Raw genomic sequence first — 25,997 nt, 5'->3', positions numbered from 1 at the left:
TATCTTCCAGCCCTTTTATTGTACCTTTTTTTGTTGTATATTATTAATATCCATGAGCTTGTTTTCATTGAAGTTTCTTTTTACTGTGAGAGTCTTTTTTTTTATTTCTTAGGTATATCACTTATCTCTTTGAAGCTTTCTTTTATTCTTGAATTATCCATTTCCTCTGAGATCTTTTTTTCTGTTTTTTTTGGTGTTTGTCTTTCATGGGATAGTAGTGTTTCTTAAGCCTGGATTTGAATCCTGGTTATATTTGGTACAGATTTATAAATACTGATTTCTAGGCCTCATCTGAGGCTGATTAAACCATAAATTTTATTTAAATATCTGGAGGTCCTTAGCTGATCATTTGTATTAAAGTGAGTTAAGTTGTTGATTAGAATCTCTTTAGGGCTTACCAACTGGTATGTTTCACAGTTGATGTTCAAGTGGGATTGGCTGTTTTTGAGTATTTGTATGTCTTTTCACTTGGACTTGGTCATTTTCCCCAAATAGGAATCTTTCTATTCCCTGTAGGGGAGGCTGATGTCAGTGACTAGAATGGGTAACAATAAACATGGCAGCATGTTTGGATATCTAGAAAGATTTCATTTCTCAGGGTACAGACTTTTGTTTTAATCCCCTCTTTTCATTTGGGCATCTCCTCTCTGCTCGGGGCTGTGCATGGTCATGTCCAGGTGCCTGTTGCAGTCTCTCCTGTAAACCTCAGTCTTCCCCCCAGGGTGGGGAAAAGAGTAATGGCTTGGCTTAAAACCACAGTTCGTTGCCTCCTATCTCTTTGTTTTCTGTGCCCTAAAATGTTGTTCTCATATCTCACTTGGTGGCCACTCCTCCTGTTTTGTTTTGCTTTTATTTATTTTTTTTTAGTATTGTGGGTTTTCCTCCTTTTATACATTTATGAATATTTTTCACATTATTTAGATATCAGTTCTTTAAAGGCTAAAATTAATATTTGTGGGAGAAAATACCACATTATAACATGGTAGATTGTTAATAAATGTTTTTAGCTTTGTGTAAAAATGGTTGTCATTTTCGTATTCTTGTAACAGTAGTACAGATTGAACACAAAACAAAAATCTCAAAGTATTGTTTTGCCCTTCATTGGCAAGAAGGAAGAGAATTTGACTATATGATTCTTAATCTGGAAGATAACATGTTCAAGAATTTTCATAAAATTTTAATAAGAGCAATGAGAGGAGACTTGTCCAGTCAGTGAAATGGGACAGTGGACAGTGTGGTACTGTCATCAGAGTAGAGTGTTGAAAAAAAAAAATAGCAATTTCTAGGGTGCCTGGGTAGCTCAGTAAGCTAAACATCCAACTCTTGGTTTCAGCTCAGGTCGTGATCTCATGGTTCCTGAGATTGAGCCCTGCATTGGGCTCCCTGCTGTCAGCCTGGAACCTGCTTGGGATTCTTTCTTTTTCTCCTCCTCCTCCTCCTCTTCCTCCTCTTCTTCTTCCTCCTCCTCTTCCTCCTCCACCTCCTCCCTATCTCTCTCTCTCTCTCTCTCTCTCTCTCTCTCTCTCATTTTTCTGCACTTCCCCCCTCACGTGTGCTCACTCACTCTCAAATTTAAAAAAAATAGCAAGTTCTGACACAGACTCAAATATACAAAAAATTTTAAGGTATACTAGAATGGCATTTCAAAGTAATAAGAAAAGAATTGGACGATTCCAGTAGCTAGTTTTGAGACAACTGATTAAAACATCTGGAAAAACACACTTAGATCTTTTTTTGTTGTTGTATATTTTTAATATCCAGGAACTTTTTTCATTGAATTCTTTTTATTATGACAGTCTTTTTTTATTTCATAGATATATCATTTATCTCTTTGAAGCTTTCTTTTATTCCTTGAATTATCCATTTCCTCTGAGATCTTTTTTGTTTGTTTTGGTTTTTGTCTTTCATGGGACAGTAGTGTTTCTTACGCTTGAATCACCTGGTTATATTAAGTGAAGATTTGTAAGTACTGAAATTCTAAAATAAATTATTCTAAAATAAATTCCAAATGTATTAATTTTTAAATTAAAGAATAATAAAAGAAAACGTAGGTGGGGCACCTGGTTGGCTTAGTAGGTTAAGCATCCGACTTTGGCCATGAGGCCATGATCTCATGGTTCGTGAGTTCGAGCCCTATATCAGGCTCTGCAGACAGCTCGGAGCCTGGAGCCTACTTTATATCCCTCTCTCTCTGCCCTTCCCCGCTCACACTCTGTCTCTCTCCCAAAAATAAATAAACATTAAAAAAAATTTTTTTTTTAAATGTAGGTGATTACTTGTATAATCTTAAGTAGGAGAACCCATGTGATTAACCATGGCACCAAAGGTAGAAACCATGAAGGAAAAGGTTTGATAGGTTTGGCTATTTACAGTAAAAACTTCTGTAAGAGAAAAATTATTAAAATATTCAAATAATACATTGGGAAAATATAGTCATGTGACAAAGGAAATTAATATCTTAGCCAAAACATAGAAGGCTACATTCCCCAGTAGAAATGGCCAAAGAATGTAAACAAGCATTTCACCAAATAATTGCAAATTATTTTTATGTACTTATTTGTAATTGGTAATCAACAAAATGCAATATTTAGAAAATCTTAGGAAATATTCCTTCTTTAAATTATTTTTACTGTTGGCAAGTCAGTAGAAAAATGCACACCCTGTACCCTGGGTGTTTTGTTTCTGTAGGGCCGTCTGATTGTATGTGTCAAAGTCTTAAAGGTTTCTTCTGACTCAGTAATTACACTTTTAGGAATTTAGTCTAAGAAGATATTAGGAAATGTGCTCCAAGTATATGAGGATGTCATAAGCGATAAACATCAGGCTTATTCATAACAAAGCATTTTATAATTATGAACTATTTGAAAACAGCCAAATGCTAATACTGTTTCATACACATTCAGTGTAATATACCATACAACTAAAAAAAAAAAGTGTATATGTTTATTGGTATGGGGAGAGCTACATGGATTATATGTATTAACTGAAAAAACTGTAGTGTGTACACTGTAATCTCATTTATATAATAAAACATTTGTATATTCACTTGCATAGAATAAATCTGAAAACAGTATGAATAGCTAATTTTTGTTGAGCACTTACTAGGTTTCAGACACAATGCTTAGACTCTCTATGCAGTGCTTTAATTAATGGGCCAAAGATACTGGACTATAAGAAATTGAGTTTTCCCTTTTTATTTCTCTGTATTTTCTGACTTTTCTATAATGATCATGCCTAATCATCTGAGAAGAATTTGTTGCTTAAACAAAGTTTTACTCTCATTATTGAGTCCTTTGGGAAGGCTTGCATGATCCTGTAAATGTAATTAAAGCTTGAAAATCTCAATGAATTTTGTCGCGTCATGATCTTAGAGAAGTAACTGTATCTCTTGGATTTTATGCTTTTACCTATCAACCAGAACAATTAAATATTGATGGACCTTTGTGAAAAGAGCTATATGTAAACAGTAGTACTTGAATTATTATAATACTGAGCTAGACATTTAAAAAAACGTTTTTTGTATTATATATGTCATCTGAAATGTGATGAAGACTAGTGGATATTTGTACTGCTTTTTTCAGATCAGTACCTAGGGAATTGATGCTCAGAATTGACGGGACATATGAATATGTAATTATGGTCATATGAGGTAAAAATTTGATTTAGACTGTTACCTAGGAGATCTTAATTAGACTTTTTCAAAAGCTGTGTCATCATCCTTATTGGCATTATCTTTTGCTTTTGTTTTGTGAATACCAAATCTTAAATGCATTCTCCTCCCCATTCTAGGTCAGTTGGTGGTGTGTACTTTATGTTCCTGTGTCATGAAAACGAAGCAGATTTGGCTGTTTTCAGCTCACATGCTTCCCCTGCTAGCACGACTCTGCCTTGTTCCTCTGGAGACCATTGTTATCATCAACAAATTTGCTATGATTTTTACTGGATTGGAAGTTCTCTATTTTCTTGGGTCTAATCTTTTAGTACCTTATAACCTTGCTAAGTCTGCATACAGAGAATTGGTTCAGGTAAGACTGACAACCACACACAGGTAGATAAAATTCTGCATAAATACTAGTTATATTAAAGGTTTAGCTCCTTGTTATTTCAGTCATGGTTATGGTAACATTCTGTTGGATAGTTTTTAAATAGCAACCTAATTAGGAACATGTAAGATTTTTTATTATGAAGTGTTGTATAGAGAGGCAGTAAAGGGATTCTGTGGAAGCAGAGTGTCTGGGTTTTTACTCTGGCACTGTTGTTTACTAGCTGTGTAACCTGGGGATAGTCACTTAAGTTGGTTTATCCATAAAATGGAGCTAATAATAACAGTTGTACCTAACTCATAGGGTTGCTCTGAGATTTAAGTGAGTTTGGTGCCAGGCAGACAGTATTCTGTATGTGTTGAGTATTATAACAAAGACCAAAGTAATACAGAATTGAAAATCAAGGGGTCAAATCCTGGTTTTTCTCCTGGTTATAGTCTGTGCCTACAGTTATTTCCCCCTAAGTTTGCTTAATTTATGTAAACTGAGAAGTTAAGTTGCTTATACTATGATGGATTTTGCTTAGATATACTGATGTTGCCAACATGATGTGCTTCTGCCTTATCCTACTTTTTTTAACCTTTGCTCTAAAACAGATTATTCCCAGACAGAAACAATAGATATTTATCTATTTCCATTTGCCTTAATTGATAAGTTTCAGTATGTAAAATAGATACTAAAACTGACATTGATATATAAAAACAAAATGTTAAAATGGACATTCTTTACTACCTTTCGACTGTATGTATGTGACCTTAAGGTACAGGATGCTCTCAGATTGACCAAACTGAAACTGCTAAGTGAAGTGGGTTTTGTTGTTGTTGTTGTCGTCGTCGTCGTAGCCCCAGGGACAGATTTCCCGGAAAAATTTACCTCTACTCTTAGCTTTAGCCTGATTCTGCCTTCTTTGTTCATCTTACGTAATGATTAACTTGGGCAGTTTTCCTAAAAGTAGGTCTTTCAGAGAAGAGGAAGTTATTTTCACACTCCGTGAAGAGCTATTTCATGAGGAAGCATTGTACTTCCATTCAGAGTAAGAATGACTAGTGTTTTTCTTTGAATTCAGTCTTGTGGAGCTATCCTAGTTTGTAGGAAAACAGTAGACAGGCAGTAAACATTAATTGGATGCTGTTTTATCATCATAAGGACAGAGCCCTCATTTTTCAATGTCATGTTTACCTTCTTGGTTACCATAAGATTCATGCATCACTAGATGTTGTAGTTGAAAATAAATTATAGGTTATAAAATTCACAACCTGGAAAGAATTGGATAGGCAAGAAATGGAAACTATCAGGCTTTTTAGTCATGTTTCTTGAATGGAAAGGAGGAAAAATACTCTCTACCTCTCAATGATCATTTGCTGCTAATAATTATTTTGCACGTAGTTGGACAATTTGCTTTTTCTTTCAATATTTTCTAGTAGGGGAAAAATAGAAGTTAATCTTGACTAGATTTTAGAAAAAGCATTTGAGTTACAAATGGAATTTATCGTTTTTTTATTACTAAAAGTATTTTTTATAATTTTTAAAAAAATGTTTATTGTTGAGAGAGAGAGAGAGACAGAGTGTGGCGGGGGGAGGGGCAGAGAAAGCGAGACACAGAATCTAAAGCAAGCTCCAGGGTCTGAGCTGTCAGCCTCAGGGAGGCTGTGAACTGTGAGATCATGACCTGAGCTGAAGTTGGATCCTTAACCGATTGAGCCACCTAGGTGCCTCCAGGTGAAAATAATTTAAATTTAGAATAACTTGCAAGTCAGTGTATTTTAACTTAATGCTTAAAAGATCTTTACCTATCTAGAGATAGGTATTAATTAGAAATCAGAATAACTTGAAGTCAGTGTATTTTAAGATATTTGTAGTTTATTGAAGCATTCTGGTATCACACTGAGAGTTTCAGCAAGACCATTTGGCTCTGTAGGTTATAGTTTATAGCCTGCCTTGGAGAACCCTGTTGTGTTACCAGGGTCTGGTCCCTGGCATAGTAACTCTAGAAACTTGGTTACATTGTGCTCTTCGGCTGAATCAGATTATGAAAATTGATTCTTCCTAATCAATCTCATAAGAGATTATTTTACAAACTAGAAAGCTAATTTACTTATTAGTAGATTAATAAACTTTTTTTACATGTACCTTTTTTCTTGGTGTTAATGCACTTGGCAAACCAAATAAATTGAGAAATGTTTGAAAAATGCATAGGAGGAACAAGGGGAATTGATTTATCTGGGGAAAAAAGACTTGCTAACTGTCTTCTCTCTCCAGTAAACTCCAGTGATTATTCTGTCTTCATCAAACTGTTTCACCTATAAAATTTCCTGACTAAATCCTGAAAAAGTCTTCCTTTCATATTGCCTGTTTTTCTAGCCACTCAAGCACTATTGTATCATTTAAGGTAGTCCTGATTGATCATTATGATTTACAGATGAGTCAGTTTACAACCTGCCTTTGATGTAATTTTACTCTGAAAGTGACTTTACTCTGAACCATAAGGGGAATTTATGGTGGTCATTTGATGAGTGTGTGTCGTGTTAACAATAATGAAAACTCCGTGAATTTTGAAAAATGTGGTACTTAGTAACTGTATAGAGAAAACTTTAAAGGAATTTATCTGAAACAACCTTACAGTGAAAAAAAGCTATTTTATTTTTCTCTTTATTACTCTTTTATGTTTAAATGTGTTTGTTGAAGTGATACAAGATGTTTTCCTATCTTATTTTCTTACTCAGGTAGTAGAGGTATATGGCCTTCTAGCCTTGGGAATGTCCCTGTGGAATCAACTCGTAGTCCCTGTACTTTTCATGGTTTTCTGGCTCGTCTTATTTGCTCTTCAGATTTACTCCTATTTCAGTACTCGAGATCAGCCTGCATCACGTGAGAGGCTTCTTTTCCTTTTCCTGACAAGGTAATTAATGAGAACATGTGATACTGTACATAACCTTAGGAAGAGAAAACATTGATCTAGGAGTAGTAAGTTTTGCAAATTAACTTTTCCCAGTTATATTAGAGTACCCCATATTTAATTGAGATAGGATTTTCGTTCAGTGGATGCCTATGTCTGGCAGTGCAGGGAAGGTGCTAATGTAATAATGGTATATTTGGTTTCGTCAAATGATTTGTGAAAAGGTACATAGCAAATTTTAAAAATATTTTTTCAGAGGCCCCTGGTTGGCTCAGTTGGTTAAGTATCTGACTTCAGCTCAGGTCATGATCTCACAGTTCGTGAGTTTGAGGCCTGCACCGGACTCTGTGCAGACAGCTCAGAGCCTGGAGCCTGATTCTGATTCTGTGCCTCCCTCTCCCTCTCTCTCTCTGCCCCTCCCCCGTTGGTACTCAGTCTCAGTCTCTCTCTCTCTCTCTCTCTCTCTCTCTCTCTCAAAAATAAACATTTAAAAATATAATAAAAATATTTTTTCAATTTCAAGGTAAATTTTATTGGTTGGGTAAATAAAACATATGTTACTAAAAGTAATTATCATTTACTGAGTATTTAATATATGCCAACCACACTACTAAACACTTTTCTTCACACTTAATCTTTACAGCAACCCTGAGAGATAGGTGCCTCTATTATCATTATCATTTTAATAGCTCAGGAGACTGTGCCAAGAGTAACTTGCCCCAGGTGACACTGGTAAAAAAAACAAAGACAGTGCTGATCTCAAATCCCATCTGAGTTCAAACCCTATGACTTCCTCTTGCACTATGCCATATTATTTCATTTTTAAGTTTTTTTATTTTGAGAAAGCAAGAAAGTACAAGTGAGGGAGGGACAGAGAGAGGGAGAGAGAGAGAGAATCTGCACGTCAGCACAGAGCTCAACATGGGGCTCAAACCCACGAACCATGAGATCATGACCTGAACCAAAGCCGGATGCTTAACTGACTGAGCCACCCAGGCACCCCTATGCCATGTTATTTTTAATGTTTTGCTTCATTATTCAGATACAGTCAAATAATTGGTGAAATAAGTATATCCTAATACTTTTCTATTTGCCCCAAAGAAATTCTAAGACTTAGTTTTTAAGATTTAGATTTTTTTAAAAAATGGTCTTAAGTCATCAGAGTCCTTTTTCTACTAAAGTATCTTTTTTGTGAGCTTATGCTAGATCTGTATTTGTTATTTTTCCACTCTTGAATTTGAATCTCAGGCCCCCAATCTAGCACATGGGTTTGTGTGTGTGTGTCTGTGTACACACACACACCCACACACACACACACACACACTATCTTCATTCCCTGGTACATAAAGGCAAGACCGAAACTCTGTCCTTCAGGAAGGTACATATAAGCAGATCAAAGGGTTTTTTGGTATTTTTATTTAATTTGGTTTTTTAATTTACATCCAAGTTAGCATATAGTACAACAATGATTTCAGGAGTAGATTCCTTAATGCCCCTTACTCATTTAGCCCATCCCACCTCCCACAACCCTTCCAGCAACCCTCTGTTTGTTCTCTATATTTGAGTCTCTTATGTTTTGTCCCCTCCCTGTTTTTATATTATTTTTGCTTCCCTTCCCTTATGTCCATCTGTTTTGTAGCTTAAAGTCCTCATATCAATGAAGTCAGATGATATTTGTCTTTCTCTGACTTAATTCACCTAGCATAATACCCTCTAGTTCCATCCACATAGTTGGAAATGGCAAGATTTCATTCTTTTTGATTGCTGAGTAATACTCCGTTGTATATATATACCACATCTTCTTTATCCATTCGTCCATTGGTGGACATTTGGTCTCTTTCCATACTTTGGCTCTTGTTGATAGTGTAAGCAAATAAAAATTTAAAATTTTTCATTAATAGAGCCATTGTTTCTCGGCCAACCAAATGATGGAGCACTGTGCACTAAGTGGTGTAGGGAAAATGTTACACAGAATTAAATATCAATAAAAATGTCATAGGACATACCTATTTTAGTAAATAAGTAGAATAAATTTATTGGCACTGAGTCTGATTTTGTACTTTATTTATTTATTTATTTATTTTTAAATGTTTATTTTTGAGAGAGAGAGCATGAGGAAGGGAGGGGCAGAGAAAGAGAGGGAGACACAGAATCCGAAGCAGGCTCCAGTCTCTGGAGCCCCATGTAGGTCTCGAACCCACAAACTGGGAGATCATGACCTGAGCCGAAGTCAGATGCTTAACCAACTGAGCCACCCAGGTGCCCCTGATTTTGTACTTTCTGAAAATAACAGCTTTAATTGATAATTAGCTTCTATAAACATGCAATAAATTGATACCAAATACATTTTGATAGCCAACTCATTATTAATGAAGTTTCACTGCTATTGGTATTTATGTAATTACTATGGAAGTTTTATGCAGAATTTTAAGATGATCCAAAAAGTAATTCAATTTAAGGAGAAAAATAGAATTCTGTGGTTAGGATAATAACCTAAGCATGGGACTCGGATTGGTTGTGTTTTAAACCAGATTATCATCCATTAGAAAGCACAATCCAATGAAGTGTAGCATGGTGTAATAGGCTTAATAAATCAATAAACTATGAATGAATTTGGACTTATTTAAAAAGTAAGAAAGTAATACTGAGATTTTATTTTTTATTTTTTTATTAAAAAATTTTTGTAATGTTGATTTCTATTTGAGAGAGAGAGAGAGACAGAGCACAAGTGGGGGAGGGGTAGAAAGACGAGACAGAATCTGAAGCAGGCTTCAGGCTCTGAGCTGTCAGCATAGAGCCCAGTGCGGGGTTTGAACCCACGAACTCCGAGATCATGACCTGAGCTGAAGTTGAACACATAACAGCTACCCAGGAGCCCCTAATACTGAGATTTTAGATGACGTTTAGGTGTCTTGCCCAAGTAATTTTTCTCTCTATTCCTTTTTTATACATACATACATACATACATACATACATACATACATACATAATTGTATGTTTCTTAAGGTTTGAACAAAATTTTAAGCTCTTACTGGATTTGAAAGAGATGATAGATAAATAAAAATAGACTTGTTTCAGATATGGTTCTATATACTGAATATTTGCCAAAGAGATTTTTAAAAAGTGTAGGTTAGGATAATAATAAGAATGGATTTAAATTATTAGTGGAGTGGTTAGGTGATTTTACCTTAAATTTTGGTTTGGGTGTTTTAATTGATAAGGATCAGAACAAGCTTGGTGGTTATTTGAAGGCTTAAGATGGTTTTATTTCCAGGGGAAAACGTTTATCTATCAATACCCCCACCCGCTCTTTTCTAGTATTGCTGAATGCTGCAGCACTCCTTACTCACTTCTGGGCTTGGTCTTCACGGTTTCTTTTGTTGCCTTGGGTGTTCTGACACTCTGCAAGTTTTACTTGCAAGGTTATCGAGCTTTCATGAATGATCCTGCCATGAATAGGTAAGTTCTTGACTATGAATATCTCTAGAAATTTAAATATTATATATAACTTGAAGAAGTAATGATGAATTTCAGAGGAAATGGTATTTTGAAGGTTTGTTGTTTTTTGTTTTTTTTTTTTTTTTGAATGGTTGAAACTATTTGGATTAAAAATACTATGAAAAATATAATACATATGAATTTCCATATGTAAAAGATGGATTTTTATTGTTTGTACTTACCAGTATATACTGGACACTTTCCTAGAGTTAAGAGATTTAAAAAAATTTTTTTTAATGTTTATTTATTTTTGAAAGAGAGAGCATGCACGAGCAGGGGAGGGACAAGAGAGAAAGGGAGACACAGAATCCGAAGCAGGTTCCAGGCTTTGAGCTGTCAGCACAGAGCCGGACATGGGGCTCAAACTCACGAACTTTGAGATCATGACCTGAGCCGAAGTCAGATGCTTAATCGACTGAGCCACCCAGGAGCCCCAGAGTTTAAGAGATTTTTAATAGCTTGTTTTTTTCCATTTGAAGTTAAGTGTAGCCATGTTAAAATCAAATTTCTGTATTTGATACTTGCTTAATTTTTTATGGTTGGACATAAATTTGATACTGATTGAAGTTTCAAAGGATGCATTAATGATAATCCAAGAATAGTTAATCTAGTTGTTATTAAATCAGTAAGATCAGATATTGGGAAACCCTGTTTTTGGAACTTGTCATAATTTCTGTTATCTTAATGTAAGAATTTTTAATGGTTTCATTTATATAAATTTAAAGAATCTTTTCTTAAAGTCTTTAAATCTTTATGGAATATTTCAGAATTAGTAGATGGTGAGTACCTTGTAAATGGAAGAAATAAATTTTTTTTCTTGGTGTACATTTTAGTTTTTTTATGAGAAAAGAGAAAAACTTCTACCTTATAACCTTCCTGCCAGTCCCAGCTAACACTTTTGTAATGGAAAAAAGAAGGGGGGGAGGGCAAGAAAGAAAAATAATTCATGTATAAGCTCACCAAATTAATATCATTCAGAAAATACCAAATGGGAAGTGACAACTCTTCCTTCCCCTGCTTGCCATTTCCTTTCCTCAAAGGTAACAGCTATAGATCGTTATTTTAAATTTTCTTATGGGGAAAAATGCATATATATATTTTGTTGTTGTTGTTCATTTCCACATACTGTAAACAGTTCTGCACCTTATTTTTTCTTTTAAATAGTTTTTGGATAATTTGTTTTTTTATGTCAACAGAGACATCCTCATTTTTTTTGATTAAAGCATAGTATTCTAAAATATAAATGTATTTTTTTTTTGCTATTAAAAATTGTGCTATGAGTATCTTTGTATATGTCTCTCTTTTTTTAACTCTTAATTAGGAAAATTTCAAATTAACAAAGTTTAGAGAATAGTAAAATGAACCTCCATATACTTGTCACCCATCTCCAATAATATGGCCTATCTTCTATCATGCATGCCCTTATCAACTTCACTTATTCTGTCCCCTCCATAACTCCTGGCTGCATTTGTTTGGCACAAATCTCAGATATGATACCATTTTACCCACAAGTATTTCAGTCTCATATGAAAAAACATAACAACAATAAAATATTCATTCCCAGTAAGAGAAGAATTCCTTGACCTCAAATTCCCAGTTGGTGTTCATATTTTCCTGATCTTTTTTTTAAAACATTTTATTTGCTCAGCTTCAGATCCAAATAAGGCCCATATTGCAGTTGGTTAATATCTTTTAAGTCTCTTTTAATGTTTAGGTCCTTGCTGTCTCTCTGTATTTTTTCCCCCTCTCATTTTATTTGTTGAAGACACTAGATTGTTCTACTTAATTTTTCAGAATCTGGATTTTGCCAGTTATATTCCCATGATGTCACATAACATGTTTTATTATTCACTGTGTTTTCTCTTACATACAAATTTTTTGTAGTACATCCATAGGGTAAATTATTACCAGTAAGATTATTGAGTTAAATTGTGTATATATTTTAAATTTATTAACAAATTTTTCTCCAGAAAGGTTTTACATGTTTTATGTCAACATTAGTGTTCCCATTTTTTCTCAGATTCCTTGTCAGTGCTTGGATCATCAGACTTTGAAATATTTGCTAATTTGTGATTTTGAAAATTGGACTTAATTCTTTGTTCATTTATTTGTGAGAGTTATTTATAAATCAAGTCAATAGGATAAAAAAAGATCTCTAAGGATTTTGTATATATTTTCCATATGGCAATTGATTTTCAAAAAAGTCTGTATTTATGTCTTCAGGTTCTGATGGTCTGCTTAAAGAGACCTTTCCTACTTCAAGATTATGAAGACATTCACCCATGATTTTATCTTTTATAGTCAGGAAAAAGCTCATGATACAAATATGTGTAATTCAGTGGATATCTCAGAATGGTAGAGTGTCTGGCTCATTAGCAAAACCTTTTCTTTATCTTAGAAGTTGCTTTTATTCTCATTGTATGCTAAAATAATAGTAATTATGTTTTACACATATAGTGAAATATTGACTATTACATAGTCATTATATTGTTATTACATGTCAATGTTATATATTATATGTGTTATATCAATGTTATATGTATTAACATTCTGATCAGGATTGTTTGCTCATGGAATGAAATGAGATTCTGATTATTGTTTGTTTTTCTAAAAATGTGTGTTTTTTTTAGGGGCATGACAGAAGGAGTTACGCTGTTAATCTTGGCAGTACAGACTGGTCTCATAGAACTACAGGTTGTTCATCGGGCATTCCTGCTCAGTATTATCCTTTTCATTGTTGTAGCTTCTATCCTACAGTCAATGTTAGAGATTGCAGATCCAATTGTTTTGGCGCTGGGAGCATCTAGAGACAAGTAAGAAACTTCCTAAAAATTTTTTGTAATATTCTTTATATATATAGATTTTTTTTTGAAGATTTAGATAATGTTTAGAGACAGAACATGGATGAATAATTGGTATTAGCTTAAGGTGATGAGTTTACATTTTTAAATTTTTTTCTATATGTTTAACATTTCTGTTTTTTTCCTCTTAAGATGCCTATAGTTAGAAATCACATCAAAGACCATGTAATTAATTACAAGTCAGTGTTTTTCTTCTTCAGAGATATTTAATACTTTTTATATTTGTCCAATTTTAAAATGGAGAGCAGAAAATTCAGTCCAAGAAATATACCAAATAATTTTATTTTGTGTAATGCTAAAGCAGAGAAAGCATTGAGAGAAAGGAGAAAATCATTGGAAAGAGAGAAATAAAGGCTCTCAGGCAGTCGTAAAGATAGCCATTAATGGAATAACTACCTCATCTGATGGCATTTTAGAACCATTGCAACTTATTGAGGTTTTATTTATTTTTTTTAATGTTTATTACTTTTGAGAGAAAGAGAGAGAGGCAGGCATGAACAAGGGAGGGGCAGAGAGAGGGAGACACAGAATCTGAAGCAGGCTTCAGGCTTTTAGCTGTCAGCACAGAGCCTGACGCGGGGCTCGAACTCACAGACCGCGACGCGAGATCATGACGAGCTGAATTTGGACGCTTAACCAACTGAGCCACTCAGGCGCCCCCAACTTACTGAGGTTTTAATGGGACTTTTTGACACCTTCTGGGACCAAGTGAAATTAATAGCTGCATTCATGTTCGTGCCATACTATATAGAGGTTTTCTTAAGGAATAAAAGTCAAATTATCATTTAGCTCTTTAAGATACAATTTTAGCTTATTATAGTTTATACAAGGGCATTCTATAAGAACGCTTAAAATTCAGTGTCACTGTTTTTTTTCCAGCATCCATTTACACTCTCTTGATTTTTGAAATATCTGAATTTATTGCCACTTTGGTAGTGTTTTATGAGTAAGGGAACAGGTGATCTTTTGGGAGATCGAAATTTGATAGCAGATTTTTAAAACATTCCAAATTAACATTTTGTAGTTCATCAGATTTATCTTTCTATTCCCATATCCCACAACATTCTGAAATTTTTTCTCAAATGGTAGAATAGCTGACAGGATCCATTTTAATTTAAATAAACTTTAATTTGTTTCAGATAACCTTAATTGTTACAGTTAATTATAGTTATTTGAGATTTGGTTTTTAGGGTTGAAGTATCTCAATAGAAGCATTTAAGATACTGAACTTGGTGCTGAACTCCCTTAAAAAGCCACTTAAGCCTTTGGGTTGTTTTTTATCTAAGTACAACACTATTTTGTCCTTTCTGGGAGTATCATTTAGTAGTATTAATTATACTAATTACTTTGGCATATATTAGTAAGACTAATATAATACTATAGAAAGTTTGGGAAAGAGAAAAAACAATCTGTAATTCCACTGCCATAAGAACCATTAAATCCAGTTCTTGTTTCCTCCAGGATGTTGCACTAGCTTTATTTATTACTGACTTCTTCCTCCAAGGTCTCATGCAGAGGAAATTTAGAGGGAAAGGAGCAAAACTGAGAAGTAGGAGAAAAATGTAACTTACTAGAACTGACTCAAGAATTTAAAAACCTGGATAGTTCTGTAGCTGTTAAAGATATGAAGGCAAATGGTAAACAGATGGCAGTACAGGCAAGTTCCAAACTTTGAAGGAACAGATTATCCCTATTTTAAACATGCACTTCCAGACAATAGAATACTACACAACTCATTCTGTGTGGCTAGTATAATCCTTGTATTGAAATCAAACAGACAACTTGAGGAAGATAAAGTTTTATTTCACTCATAGTAGGAGGTACTATGAAGCTTTTGTAATACTGGCTCAAGTAGAAACAACTTGAGCATTTGAACAGGGAGCCCCCAAACATCTGTGTATGTGGAACTTTGGTATGTGACAGAGGTGGCATATCAGATGAGTGGGGACAGGTGGTAGTCTTCCGTAATTCTGCTGGAAGAAAATGGTTTCTGTTTAGAAAAGGATGGAATGGGTTCCTATCTCACACCATAAACAAAGGATCAACTCTGGAATTTTAAGAGACCTGAAATGTCAAAACAAAAAGTTAAAACTCTACATAGGCTAGCATATTTTGGACCTTCAAGTGGGAAACAGTCTCTTAAACTGACAGAACTGTTGGGAAAGGGAGACTAGGAGTTGAGAATGACTGTGAAAGCAGAGTGATAAATCTAACTATTAAAATTAACTTTTTAAACCTAAAGTTAACTTTACAAACTACGAGAAGATACTCGAAGTATTTATACTCATCCAAGAATTGATATCAATACACAAACAGCTCAGATGAAGAAGAGAAATAGAAGATGAAATACATCTTTATTTTTAGGCTTTTAGTGAAAGAAGAAACACAGGACTATGAAGAGAGGTTCAACCTCTTTACTAATGGGGGAAATGTAAATCAAGACCACATTGAGGTGCTATTTTCAACCTCTGGGATTGGCAAGGAATAAATAAATAAGGAAGGAAGAAGAGAGAGAGAAAAAAAAATCAGCTGATACCTAGGGTGGAGGAAGGTCTAGATCACAGGGTATCTCTGGTTTCTGGTGGGAGTGTAAAGTGTAATGATTTTGGAAACAGTTTGGTCATTATCTCCTCCTACATGTATACTCAGGACATTCTTGCACATGCTCAGTAAGGACATGTAGAAGAATGTTCATAGCACAATGCATAGTAGCAGACATGTGGAAACAACCCAAATGACATGTTTGGGAACAAACAGGAAAGTGGGTGAGTAAATGTGATAATAGTCACCATGGAATATTAGAAATCTAGTGACACATAAAACAGTAGGAGTGATTCATAACATTATAAAGTTAAAAAGTAAGTCCAAAAAGATGACAGTGTAGAATGTTATTTTTATGTTAAAAACAAAAATTCTAAATCTCCTTTTTAGGAATACATACAGATCAAAACTCTAAAAAGGGAAGCAAGCAAGAGAGTAAAGAACACTTTCATTGTATGGAGTGAGGCAGGATATGGGAAAGGCAGGCCTTCCATATGGTTAAATGGGGGTTATTGTCCAGGCCCTCACTTTTGTATGGGGAGATGGGTTCGTGAAGGCTTGCTACAATATTTAAGAGAGCTAATTAGGTTACTAACTCAGTAAAGAGAGGGACACCCACAGACCAATGGCAATAGTGCATTCTGAATCAGGGATTATGATTAATTCAGTGTACTGGGTTAAGATTAAAAAAGGAAATGAAACGTGTCTTAATTCTCAGATTAGAGAAATAAGAGATAATATTGATAATTCATGAAACATTGCTTCTCTCTGTCATTAAAGAAAATAATTATTAGGGGAAGAATCTTCACATGTCTTTGGAGTTGCTTAGACTAGAGGTAATTTTCAGTGTTTAACTTAAAAAGGTGTCTCAATTTTAGCCAGAGAGATATTTGTTAACCTTTATCTATAAATTTTACTCCAGGTCTTAACAAGGAATTTTAGGATGATGGTCTACTTATTCTAATTACGTAGTAGATATTCAAATGACAAACTTTTTAAAAAAATGGATTGGGGTGTTTATAAGGTATATTTTATTGTATAGTGCTTAGCCTGGGTTGTTTTTTTTTTTAATTTTTTAAAATTTTTTTAAGCTTTATTTTTGAGAGAGAGAGAGAGTGGGCATGAGTGGGGGAAAAGCAAAGAGAGGAAGATACAGAATCCGAATCAGGCTCCAGGCTCTGAGCTGTCAGCACAGAGCCTGACGTGGGGCTTGAACTCATGAACTGTGAGATCATGATCTGAGCCGAAGTCGGACACTCAACCGACTGAGCCTCCCAGGCACCCCTATAGTGCTTAACCTGTTACTGGGATGAGGTTTCAGTGTCATTTTCTGCTATTCTTTTTATATTTTATCTTAAATCAAAAAAAAATTTTTTTTAAGTTTATTTATATATTTGAGAGAGAGCATGAGTGGGGGAGGGGCAGAGAGAGAATCCCAAGCAGGCTCCACACTGCCAGCACAGAGCCCGTCATGGGGCTCAAACTCAAGAAACCGTAAGATCATGACCTGAGCCAAAACCAAGAGTCAGACACTTAACCAATTGAGACACTCAGGCGCCCTTTAAATTAGATTTTTACTGAATTTTTACTGCTTAAATAGATGTGTGTATTTGTTTCTGTATATAATATACACACCTGTATTTGTGTTTATGTATATATATTTTTGTGTTTGTGTGTATACACACTTATGCCAAAATTAGACATAAATTGTAACTCTTGATATAATGTTGTATATACTTCTCAGTGTATGTGTATAAATATATGCTTGTGTATATGTAAATATATACCTATTTTATATAAATGTATTACAGCTTGATTTTGAAAAATATATTTAAAGTTTTAAGGTAAATTACCCTATTTAAAGAAAATTTATAATTTATCATCTAATATAGTATAACTACTGTTACACTAATCCCTTCCTGCCTGCCTTTCTTTAAAAAACTAAAATTGTTGTGCATCTCAAAGCAGAACTACTGACAAGTTTGTCTCTTAACTTCAGAAAGTAGAAATGCTTGCAAGAAAAGGTGTAAAACAGTTCCAAAGTGCCTGTCTTTAATTTTTATCATAATAATTCACTTTCTTCTCTGAATTACTAATTACAAGGAGTCCTACACAGTTTAGCATTTAACTTTGTGTGTGGTTATTTTTCCTTCCCACCTATATTATAGTTAAAGGTAGAATGGGTGATTTATGTTACTTTTTTTTTGTCTTCTTGAGACTCTACATTGATTTGAGATCACAGATGCTGATTTTTAATTAAAACAGTTTAATTTTTTTGTAGCCATGAGCTTTAAACTATTTTGGTTGAAATCTACATTTCCTCATAATGAACTTAAATAAGTGTTCATGTTTTATAGGAAATCATTAACAATTATTAAGTCTTGATATTCACTTTACATAGATTGTAATGGAGTTTTGTGTTTAAGAGAGAGGAAAAGACAGAGGGTTCACACTGTCTTTCTAGATTTGTAATTACTATGTTAAAAAATTAACTTTGGCCTTTATTTACCCAGGAAATGGAAACAGCTGATATATATATATATTTTGATCCCTTGTGGTGGCCCTCTATCATCTGTTTACTTGGAAATTGGGTATATAAAGTAAATAGTTCTATAAGTAAACTTGCAGGGGAGTGGAAATCACACCTTTTTTTCCTGTTGCATGAAAATTTTCCAAAGTTCTGCTTCAGGCACTCGGGGAAGGTTTTTGTTTATGTATCTTCTAGAACTTGGTATATAATCTGTCTTAAATTGGGATGTATTTAAGGAATGATTTATTAGAATATTGTGATGTATGAGGAGATACACAAAAAGAAAAGTTATGTTCCTTCTCCTTTTACCATAATTACACAGCCTCTGGTGTATGTATTCCACTACTGATGAGTAGGGTTCAAGTGGAGTCAGAAACTGAAATCTAAGAAGCCTCTTAATTTGTTGGTGTCTTAAAAGCACAAGGTTATACTATATTTCAAAAGTGTGTGTGTGTGTGTGTACACAACATATGTGTACACATACTGAACTATATATGAAGTATATATATGTAAACACTAACCTATATATATGTGTACTTTATATATATATTTATATGTACGTTATATACATTTATGTATACTTTATACCTATATAGTAACTATTCCCCCATGAGGTAACCATAACTTTTATCTTGCTTATAGGGCTTTGCATTTGAGTGGATAGATAAGTAGGTAAAAAAATAAAAGGTAATGAAAATAATTTGAAAAATATCAGGCAAAAATAAATGTTCTAGTTTTATTTGGCACTTACTTCATATAAGCCTTTGTGCCTAAAAACTGAGCCATGTGAAGAAAGAGTTCTTGTTCTTTTTTTCAAGGAGTTTAAATTTGGGTGATAAGACATTTTTCTGGGTATGTACATATATATTATTTAGATAATATAAACATAAACATGTTTAGCTATATGATATATAAATATCTGTATAATTGAAGCAATACTACAGTTTATTTATTTTTTATTTTTTTATGTTTATTTATCTTTGAGAGTGAGAGAGAGCACAAGTAGGGCAGAGAGAGAGAGACACAGAATCTGAAGCAGGCTCCAGGCTCTGAGCTGTCAACACAGAGCCTGACTTGGGGCTCAAACTCGCAAACTGAGATCATGACCTGAGCCAAAGTAGGACGCTTAACCAACTGAGCCATCCATCCAGGTGCCCCGAAACAATACTACAGTTTAGTGATTGGCCTGTACCAGTGTTAAGAATTCTGAGAGGATTGGTGATTCCTGGAGAAAGGATTCACATTGCCTGTCTGTGTGCATATATTTGTTCAGCTTGAGCTAGCCTAAAGGGTTTAGAAAAAAAGAGAGTGGGACAGAGGCATGTCTGGTGGAATGTAAGAATGTTTGTGTTTTTCTTAGAATACAGTTAATGAACCATCTTTGCTTATAGTGAGGAAGAGATGTTGACAAGTTTAGACCAAGAAATTGGGAGTAGAGGAGCTCAAAAGCCAGGCTAGGAAGTTTAGAACAGGTTTTGGCAATATTACCCTAGCAGAGCTGTAGGAAGATTAGGCAGGCCATGTCCAGGATAGATTAGGCACCAGGAGAGGAAAACCGGCTAGTAGGTCCTACATACAACACAGTGGTTCATAGTTTTTCACCCCCAAGCCTGACAGATGTGAGGATTAATAATATAGCTGTTCACTGGAGCACCATTCCTCTTAGTAATATTGTACTCACAGTAGCAGAGATTTTCATCATGGCGCAGTGGGTGGAGAAGATGTCTCATGACTTAAAACCACAAATTACTCTTGAAATTGCTAAGGCTTAATGCTACAAAAGCCTAAAATCACTTTGGAATTGGTAGGAATGAGAATGGAACCGAAAGCTAACCATTAGGGGGAAAAAAAAAGAAAAAAAATTGATGGCACTTGGCAATTGACTGTGGAGAGAAGAGGTGAGTCTGGGGCTTTGAAATACCAAGCCTATGACACTTGCCCTGAAATTTAGCACAGTGACGGGCATGGACAAGGATGCTCAGTAAACTGGGAAATGTAAGCACAGCCCAAGACCTATCAGTTGCTAATGTGATCGTTGTGCTCCTGGGTGACAGGTACTTTAAAGAAATACTTTTCTTTCTCTAGGAGTTTATGGAAACACTTCCGTGCGGTGAGCCTTTGTTTATTTTTACTAGTGTTCCCTGCTTATATGGCTTACATGATTTGCCAGTTTTTCCACATGGATTTTTGGTTGCTTATCATTATTTCCAGCAGCATTCTCACCTCTCTTCAGGTAAGCCTAGGAGTAACTAACTTTCTGCAATAACTGATTTTATTTTCCTTCTTGAAAAGAAATTAAACTTCTTCAGGATTAATGATTAGAAGTAGCCTGTTTAGGTGATCACTTCCCAACTTATTTGTCAGAAAATATTACACTGATTTCAGCATAGGAGTTAGATGGTAGGTTATTAAAATACCAGACCTGTCTATGTCACTGTATTTTTATTACCAAGGTAATTAAACTTTGCTGGTTTTGTAAATGATACACAACTATCATGTAAAGCTTAAATTAATAAGGAACTCTAAAATATTAAAAGATTTTATAACTTGTTTGGAGCACATTTTTAAAGTAAATACCTACTCAGAAATATCTTTTGTTTCATGGTATATATAAATATATGACATACGTGTGTATCACACATGTATATATACAACTGATAATACTACCCTGGAAATGAAAACCTTGTAGTTTGAAGGTGGCTCTTTGCTGCTAGATCAATAAAAAGTAACAGAAAATATAGCACTGGCAACACACATTTATTCATTGTTTCCCGTAGGGGTAAAGGTTCTTTGAAAGTTGAGGAACATGTATGACTACAGAATTAGGACAATTTAGATGGAACTTTAATAGGTTTTGATGATCTGGGGAATAAATGGAAAGGATGAGTCAGAAACTAATCAGAATCATTTTTAAGAAAGTTATGTCTCAAGGTGTGGCTTTTTGATAGCGAATGCCTGGATTACTGAGATCACCCACATTTTAATGACACCACTGTCTCTAGGTATTAAATATGGCACCCTAAAAGTATTCAGGAATGTTGTTATTGCTTAAAGTCTATGCAAAACCTTTATTAGTGGTAATATTCTGTTTTAAAATAATGTGATTTTTTTCCCAGGTTTTGGGAACACTTTTTATTTATGTCTTATTTATGGTTGAGGAGTTCAGAAAAGAGCCAGTGGAAAACATGGATGATGTCATCTACTATGTGAATGGCACTTACCGCCTCTTGGAGTTTCTTGTGGCCCTCTGTGTGGTGGCCTATGGTGTCTCAGAGACCATCTTCGGAGAGTGGACCGTAATGGGCTCAATGATCATCTTCATCCATTCCTATTATAATGTGTGGCTTCGGGCACAGCTGGGGTGGAAGAGCTTCCTTCTCCGTAGGGATGCTGTGAATAAGATTAAATCATTACCTGTTGCTACAAAAGAGCAGCTGGAGAAACACAATGATATTTGTGCCATCTGTTACCAGGTAACTTGCACAGTAAGAATCCATTTGGGTGGGTCATACAATGTATCTCCTGGGACTTTAACCATATTAACCAAGTTTAAGTTAAATTTCTAGGCAGAATTATTTCCTGGGTTTAAAAAAAAAAAATTTTTTTTTCAAAGATTATTAAAGACCTGATAGACTATTTCCGTTTTATTTCTAAACTAAGTTTTTAATTTAGTCCAAGTTCTAATTTATTGTTATTTTCAACATTGCTCACCCATAAATAAAGGAAAAACAGGTCAGGTGTATTTTATATTTACTCCTGAATACACACACACACACACACACACACACACACACACACACACACACAGATATATGTACTATCAAGTATATACTATCAGGAGTCAGCAACTTCTGAAAAGTGGTGTGCCAAGATTCTGACTCTTTTCCTTCTGGTATTCCCAGGGTGGGGAAGAAGTATTCATTTACTTAACATAGTTGGAGAGAGTGTGTGTTTACCTATGGGTTGATGGATATCTGAGATGGAGATAGGCCTGTGTGTATGGACGTGGGGTAGAGGCAACCAATTGGTATGGCACTGTAGTCGGCCTTCCTGGCATCTTTGGCATGTGTGCCATGAATAGCTGATGATGGCCTTCTATTAAAACTGAAAGATAGTATGTAAAGGAGTTTGGAAATGTCACAACAAAAAAATAGGCCTAGAGTTTAGTCCCCAATAACCTGTGCAAGGGGGTGGTTGAGTAGCAGCTTTTATAGCTTAACTGTACTGTCAGAAATTGTTCCTTTAAAATTGCTCTTAAAGAGCGTGTGCTAGGAGAATAAAACTATAGATGGTGTGTCACTGAGTATGAAGGAATGTTCTTTCTCCAAGGCTGCTCTACGGTTTAATGGGGTGTGTGTATCTGTGTGTTTAAGACTATCTAGTACAAGAATTTTGTCTAAGAATAAAATGCAACTACCACTTTTTTATTGTTACTAGAACATACCTTGGGTACTCACAGAATAATGTTTTCCAGGTTGATTTTTGCATTTGGGGGAACTAAGGAGTATTGTAGGTTCCCACCAAGTGAAGTGGTCCTGGTCTTAGTTCTGGTTCCTTTGTGCTTGGTAGCCCTGTTGTATGCAGGACAAAGCATGTCAAAGACCCGTACATCAGCTTTAGCAGCCCATACCTAAATGTTCCATCTCTGGGATTTAAGAGTTCTCTTTTTGTATTTCCTGTTGTCACATCACTTTTTTGAGGTGCTAGAACTCTCTGCTGATATCACACAGAAAATGAAAGTCAAATTGCTTAACTTCCCAGCTGGCTGCTTTTCCTTGGATGGCTTTCTGCTTAAAAGTTGACTCCCAGGTGTTACCAGTTTTTGGCAAGGAATTTATGTGACAACTACAACTCCTTGTTTTGAGACTTCAAACAAAATTAATGCTTGTGTCACCAAATGTATATGTTTACAATTGAAGCATCATGTCCTCAGCCTTCTCTCTTTAAATATTTCTTCTGCAAGGAATATTAATTAATGCAAAATACACCACTTCTTTCTTAATTGCAGTAGTTATCAAACTTGAGTGTGCATAAAAGTCACATGGGTGGCTCGCTGTAATTACAGATTTGGGAATGCCATCTTCAGATATCCCAGTTCAGTAGATCTGGGGTGGCCCAGGAATGTGCATGGTTAACAAGCACTCTGGTGCTTGTGATGAAAGTTGAGAAATGCTGGTTTATACGGACCTTACCTTGAAGACTGCGTTACATTGTCCCTAATGAAATTGCCACTTCCTTGCCAATACCCTGGTGTTATGTGGCTGACTTTGTCTCCTTGCCAGTAATTTCATCATGGAATAATCTGTCCAGCTGTGTTGAAGCATTACTGTGGAAAGTCCTGCCTTCATCAGATTTTCTGAGGTTCTAATTATACTCATGCCGTGCCGGGGGAGACCCAGTAATCACACTGCAATAGTTGTGTGATGCTCATGTTTCATACTGAGGCAGAAGCCAGTTAAGTTAGTTTCCTTCTCATTTTTGGTTTTTACTTTCTTTTTTATTTACTTAGGTAGTGGTTCTTGCATTTTGGTATAAAGGGGTCTCTGATGGCAGGAGGATTATTATTATGATCTAAAATGAGTTTTATTCTAAGATCTGTGTTACAAATTTTATATGAGGAACTTGTGGGAAAGAAATGATGAAACTAGAACTTTTGGGATTAGCAGCAACGATTTTGGATAATAGACATTTATGAGATACCTTTCCTCCTGCTTCTAGGACATGAAATCTGCTGTGATCACACCTTGCAGTCATTTCTTCCATGCAGGATGTCTCAAGAAATGGCTGTATGTCCAGGAGACCTGCCCTCTGTGCCACTGCCACCTCAAAAACTCCTCCCAGCTTGCAGGGTTAGGAACGGAGCTGGTTCCACAACCTCATGCTGGAGCTGAGCAACACATCATGCTTCAGGAAGGTACTGAACCTCCAAATCAAGAGCATCCTCCAGGGACTGGGATGCAGGAAGGTTCTAGGGACAATAACGAATGCATTGTCACACGATCAGATAGCCAGGAAGGGACTTGTGATCCTAAGGAATATTGTGTTAGTGCAGAAGATGAAGTATGTCCTGTTGAGGTCAGCCCAGAAGAAAAGAAGCAGAAGTAATCCTTTGATACTCTGGATAAGTTAACTCACTATGAAATTCGCACTCAGATTTGAGAAATGAATGTATAAGATGATGAGGCAGGAGACTTGACATTCCAAGAATCTGACCCAGGAAGTACTCTCAGTGGAGACTGCTGGCTTTCATCCCCTTGACATTGTGGGAGAAATTTTGCAATGTATGCTAATCAAAATGTATTTCTGTATCCTATGCTGATATAGAAGTTTGCCAACAAAATTCAGCCTTAGCAGCTTCAGAAATTGCCCCTGACTTGGAAGGGATAAATAAAATCAGATTTGAGTGCTTGAAAGGGGCTAAAGAAAGAAGGATAAAGCATCAGGACAGCGCGGGAAGAAGCAGGCCGAAGCAGAACAGACCTCTCACTCTCTATGGAACAGGATCATTCTTGTTACAAAGTATGAGTAGTGACCAGCCCTTGTCACCAACCCCTTTCCCTTAGTTAATTGGGACTCAGTCAGGTGATAATTGAGTTTTGTACAGCACTGAAATGAAATCAAAGATGTAGGAGCATTGATTGTATTCAAAGATTGAAGCACGCTCATACTTCGTATGTGCTTTAGGGGGTGGGTGGGCACTTGGGCCTTGCGGGTGCATTCATGTAATCTGAGACTCTTGAACTTTATGATGGAGTCTCCAATATTTTGATGTATATGAAACTTTTGTTAATATATTGTATACTGTGTTGGCTGTGTGAAGTAAACTAAAACTCTAATGAACACTTTGGGGTCCACGTTCATGTAGGAGACCAAAGTGGGAAGGGCTTTAGGGCACTGATAGAGGCCCTTAAGTGTACTTTTCAATGCTGTGTAATGTTTAATTCTTGCAACTGAATCAAAACAGTGTTAAATTATGGCAATATTTGCACTTTGGGAATGAGTACATAACTGTATGATCACACTCTGCAAATGCCACTTTTAAAGCTGTTAATAGACTTTGCACCTTTTCTTTGACAAGGATGTGTCATATTTAAATTTTTACATTCATCATGGCTACAGGTAGAACTGGGGAGGGGGGAATGTAATTTTTTATGGGAATTTTGATATGAAAAGAAACTAGTCATTTATTTATACAATAGGCTTGGCTCAAAAAGTGTTTTTCAGACTCGATATTCCTAATGTGGGATGTGACTTTATTTTATTTTTAGTAGCAAATTTGGATGTAGACTGACAGACATAGCTGAATGTCTTAATAAATTTAAATTTGAAGATAACTGTTTTGTTCTGGTGATGGTTATTGTGAAGTGTTTGAAATCGTGTTCTTGGGAAGTTTTTGTTTTTATCCAACCAGATTTCTTTCTTTTTTTTTTTTTTTTAATATTTATTTATTTTTGAAAGAGAGACAGTACATGTGTCAGGAACAGCAGAAAAAGGGAGAGAGAATCTTCAAGCAGGCTCCACGTTATCAGCACAGAGCCTGACACAGGGCTCAATCTCAGAAACCGTGAGATCATGACCTGGGTTGAAATTATGAGTCAGAAGCTTAACCTACTGAGCTACCCAGGTGC

General features: G+C 35.3%; 1 protein-coding gene across 1 annotated transcript in view; it reads left to right on the top strand.

The window, feature by feature from the left end:
* RNF145 (ring finger protein 145) overlaps positions 1-25,703 on the top strand; it is a 58,444-nt gene extending 32,741 nt beyond the window's left edge. Inside the window, exons 5-11 of the mRNA XM_019433746.2 lie at positions 3,790-4,025; positions 6,767-6,942; positions 10,258-10,398; positions 13,068-13,250; positions 20,455-20,602; positions 21,486-21,842; positions 24,088-25,703. Of these exons, the coding sequence (XP_019289291.2) occupies positions 3,790-4,025; positions 6,767-6,942; positions 10,258-10,398; positions 13,068-13,250; positions 20,455-20,602; positions 21,486-21,842; positions 24,088-24,474 (1,628 nt within the window). The 3' untranslated portion in view covers positions 24,475-25,703. The remainder of the gene's footprint in view (positions 1-3,789; positions 4,026-6,766; positions 6,943-10,257; positions 10,399-13,067; positions 13,251-20,454; positions 20,603-21,485; positions 21,843-24,087) is intronic.
* Positions 25,704-25,997: the final 294 nt, after the last annotated feature.

Source organism: Panthera pardus, unplaced genomic scaffold, assembly GCF_024362965.1.
Source record: "Panthera pardus isolate Hobbes unplaced genomic scaffold, ASM2436296v1 HiC_scaffold_2, whole genome shotgun sequence".
NCBI lineage: Eukaryota > Metazoa > Chordata > Mammalia > Carnivora > Felidae > Panthera > Panthera pardus.
Note: the sequence above shows the minus strand (reverse complement) of the source record. Positions and strands in the feature narration are given on the sequence as shown.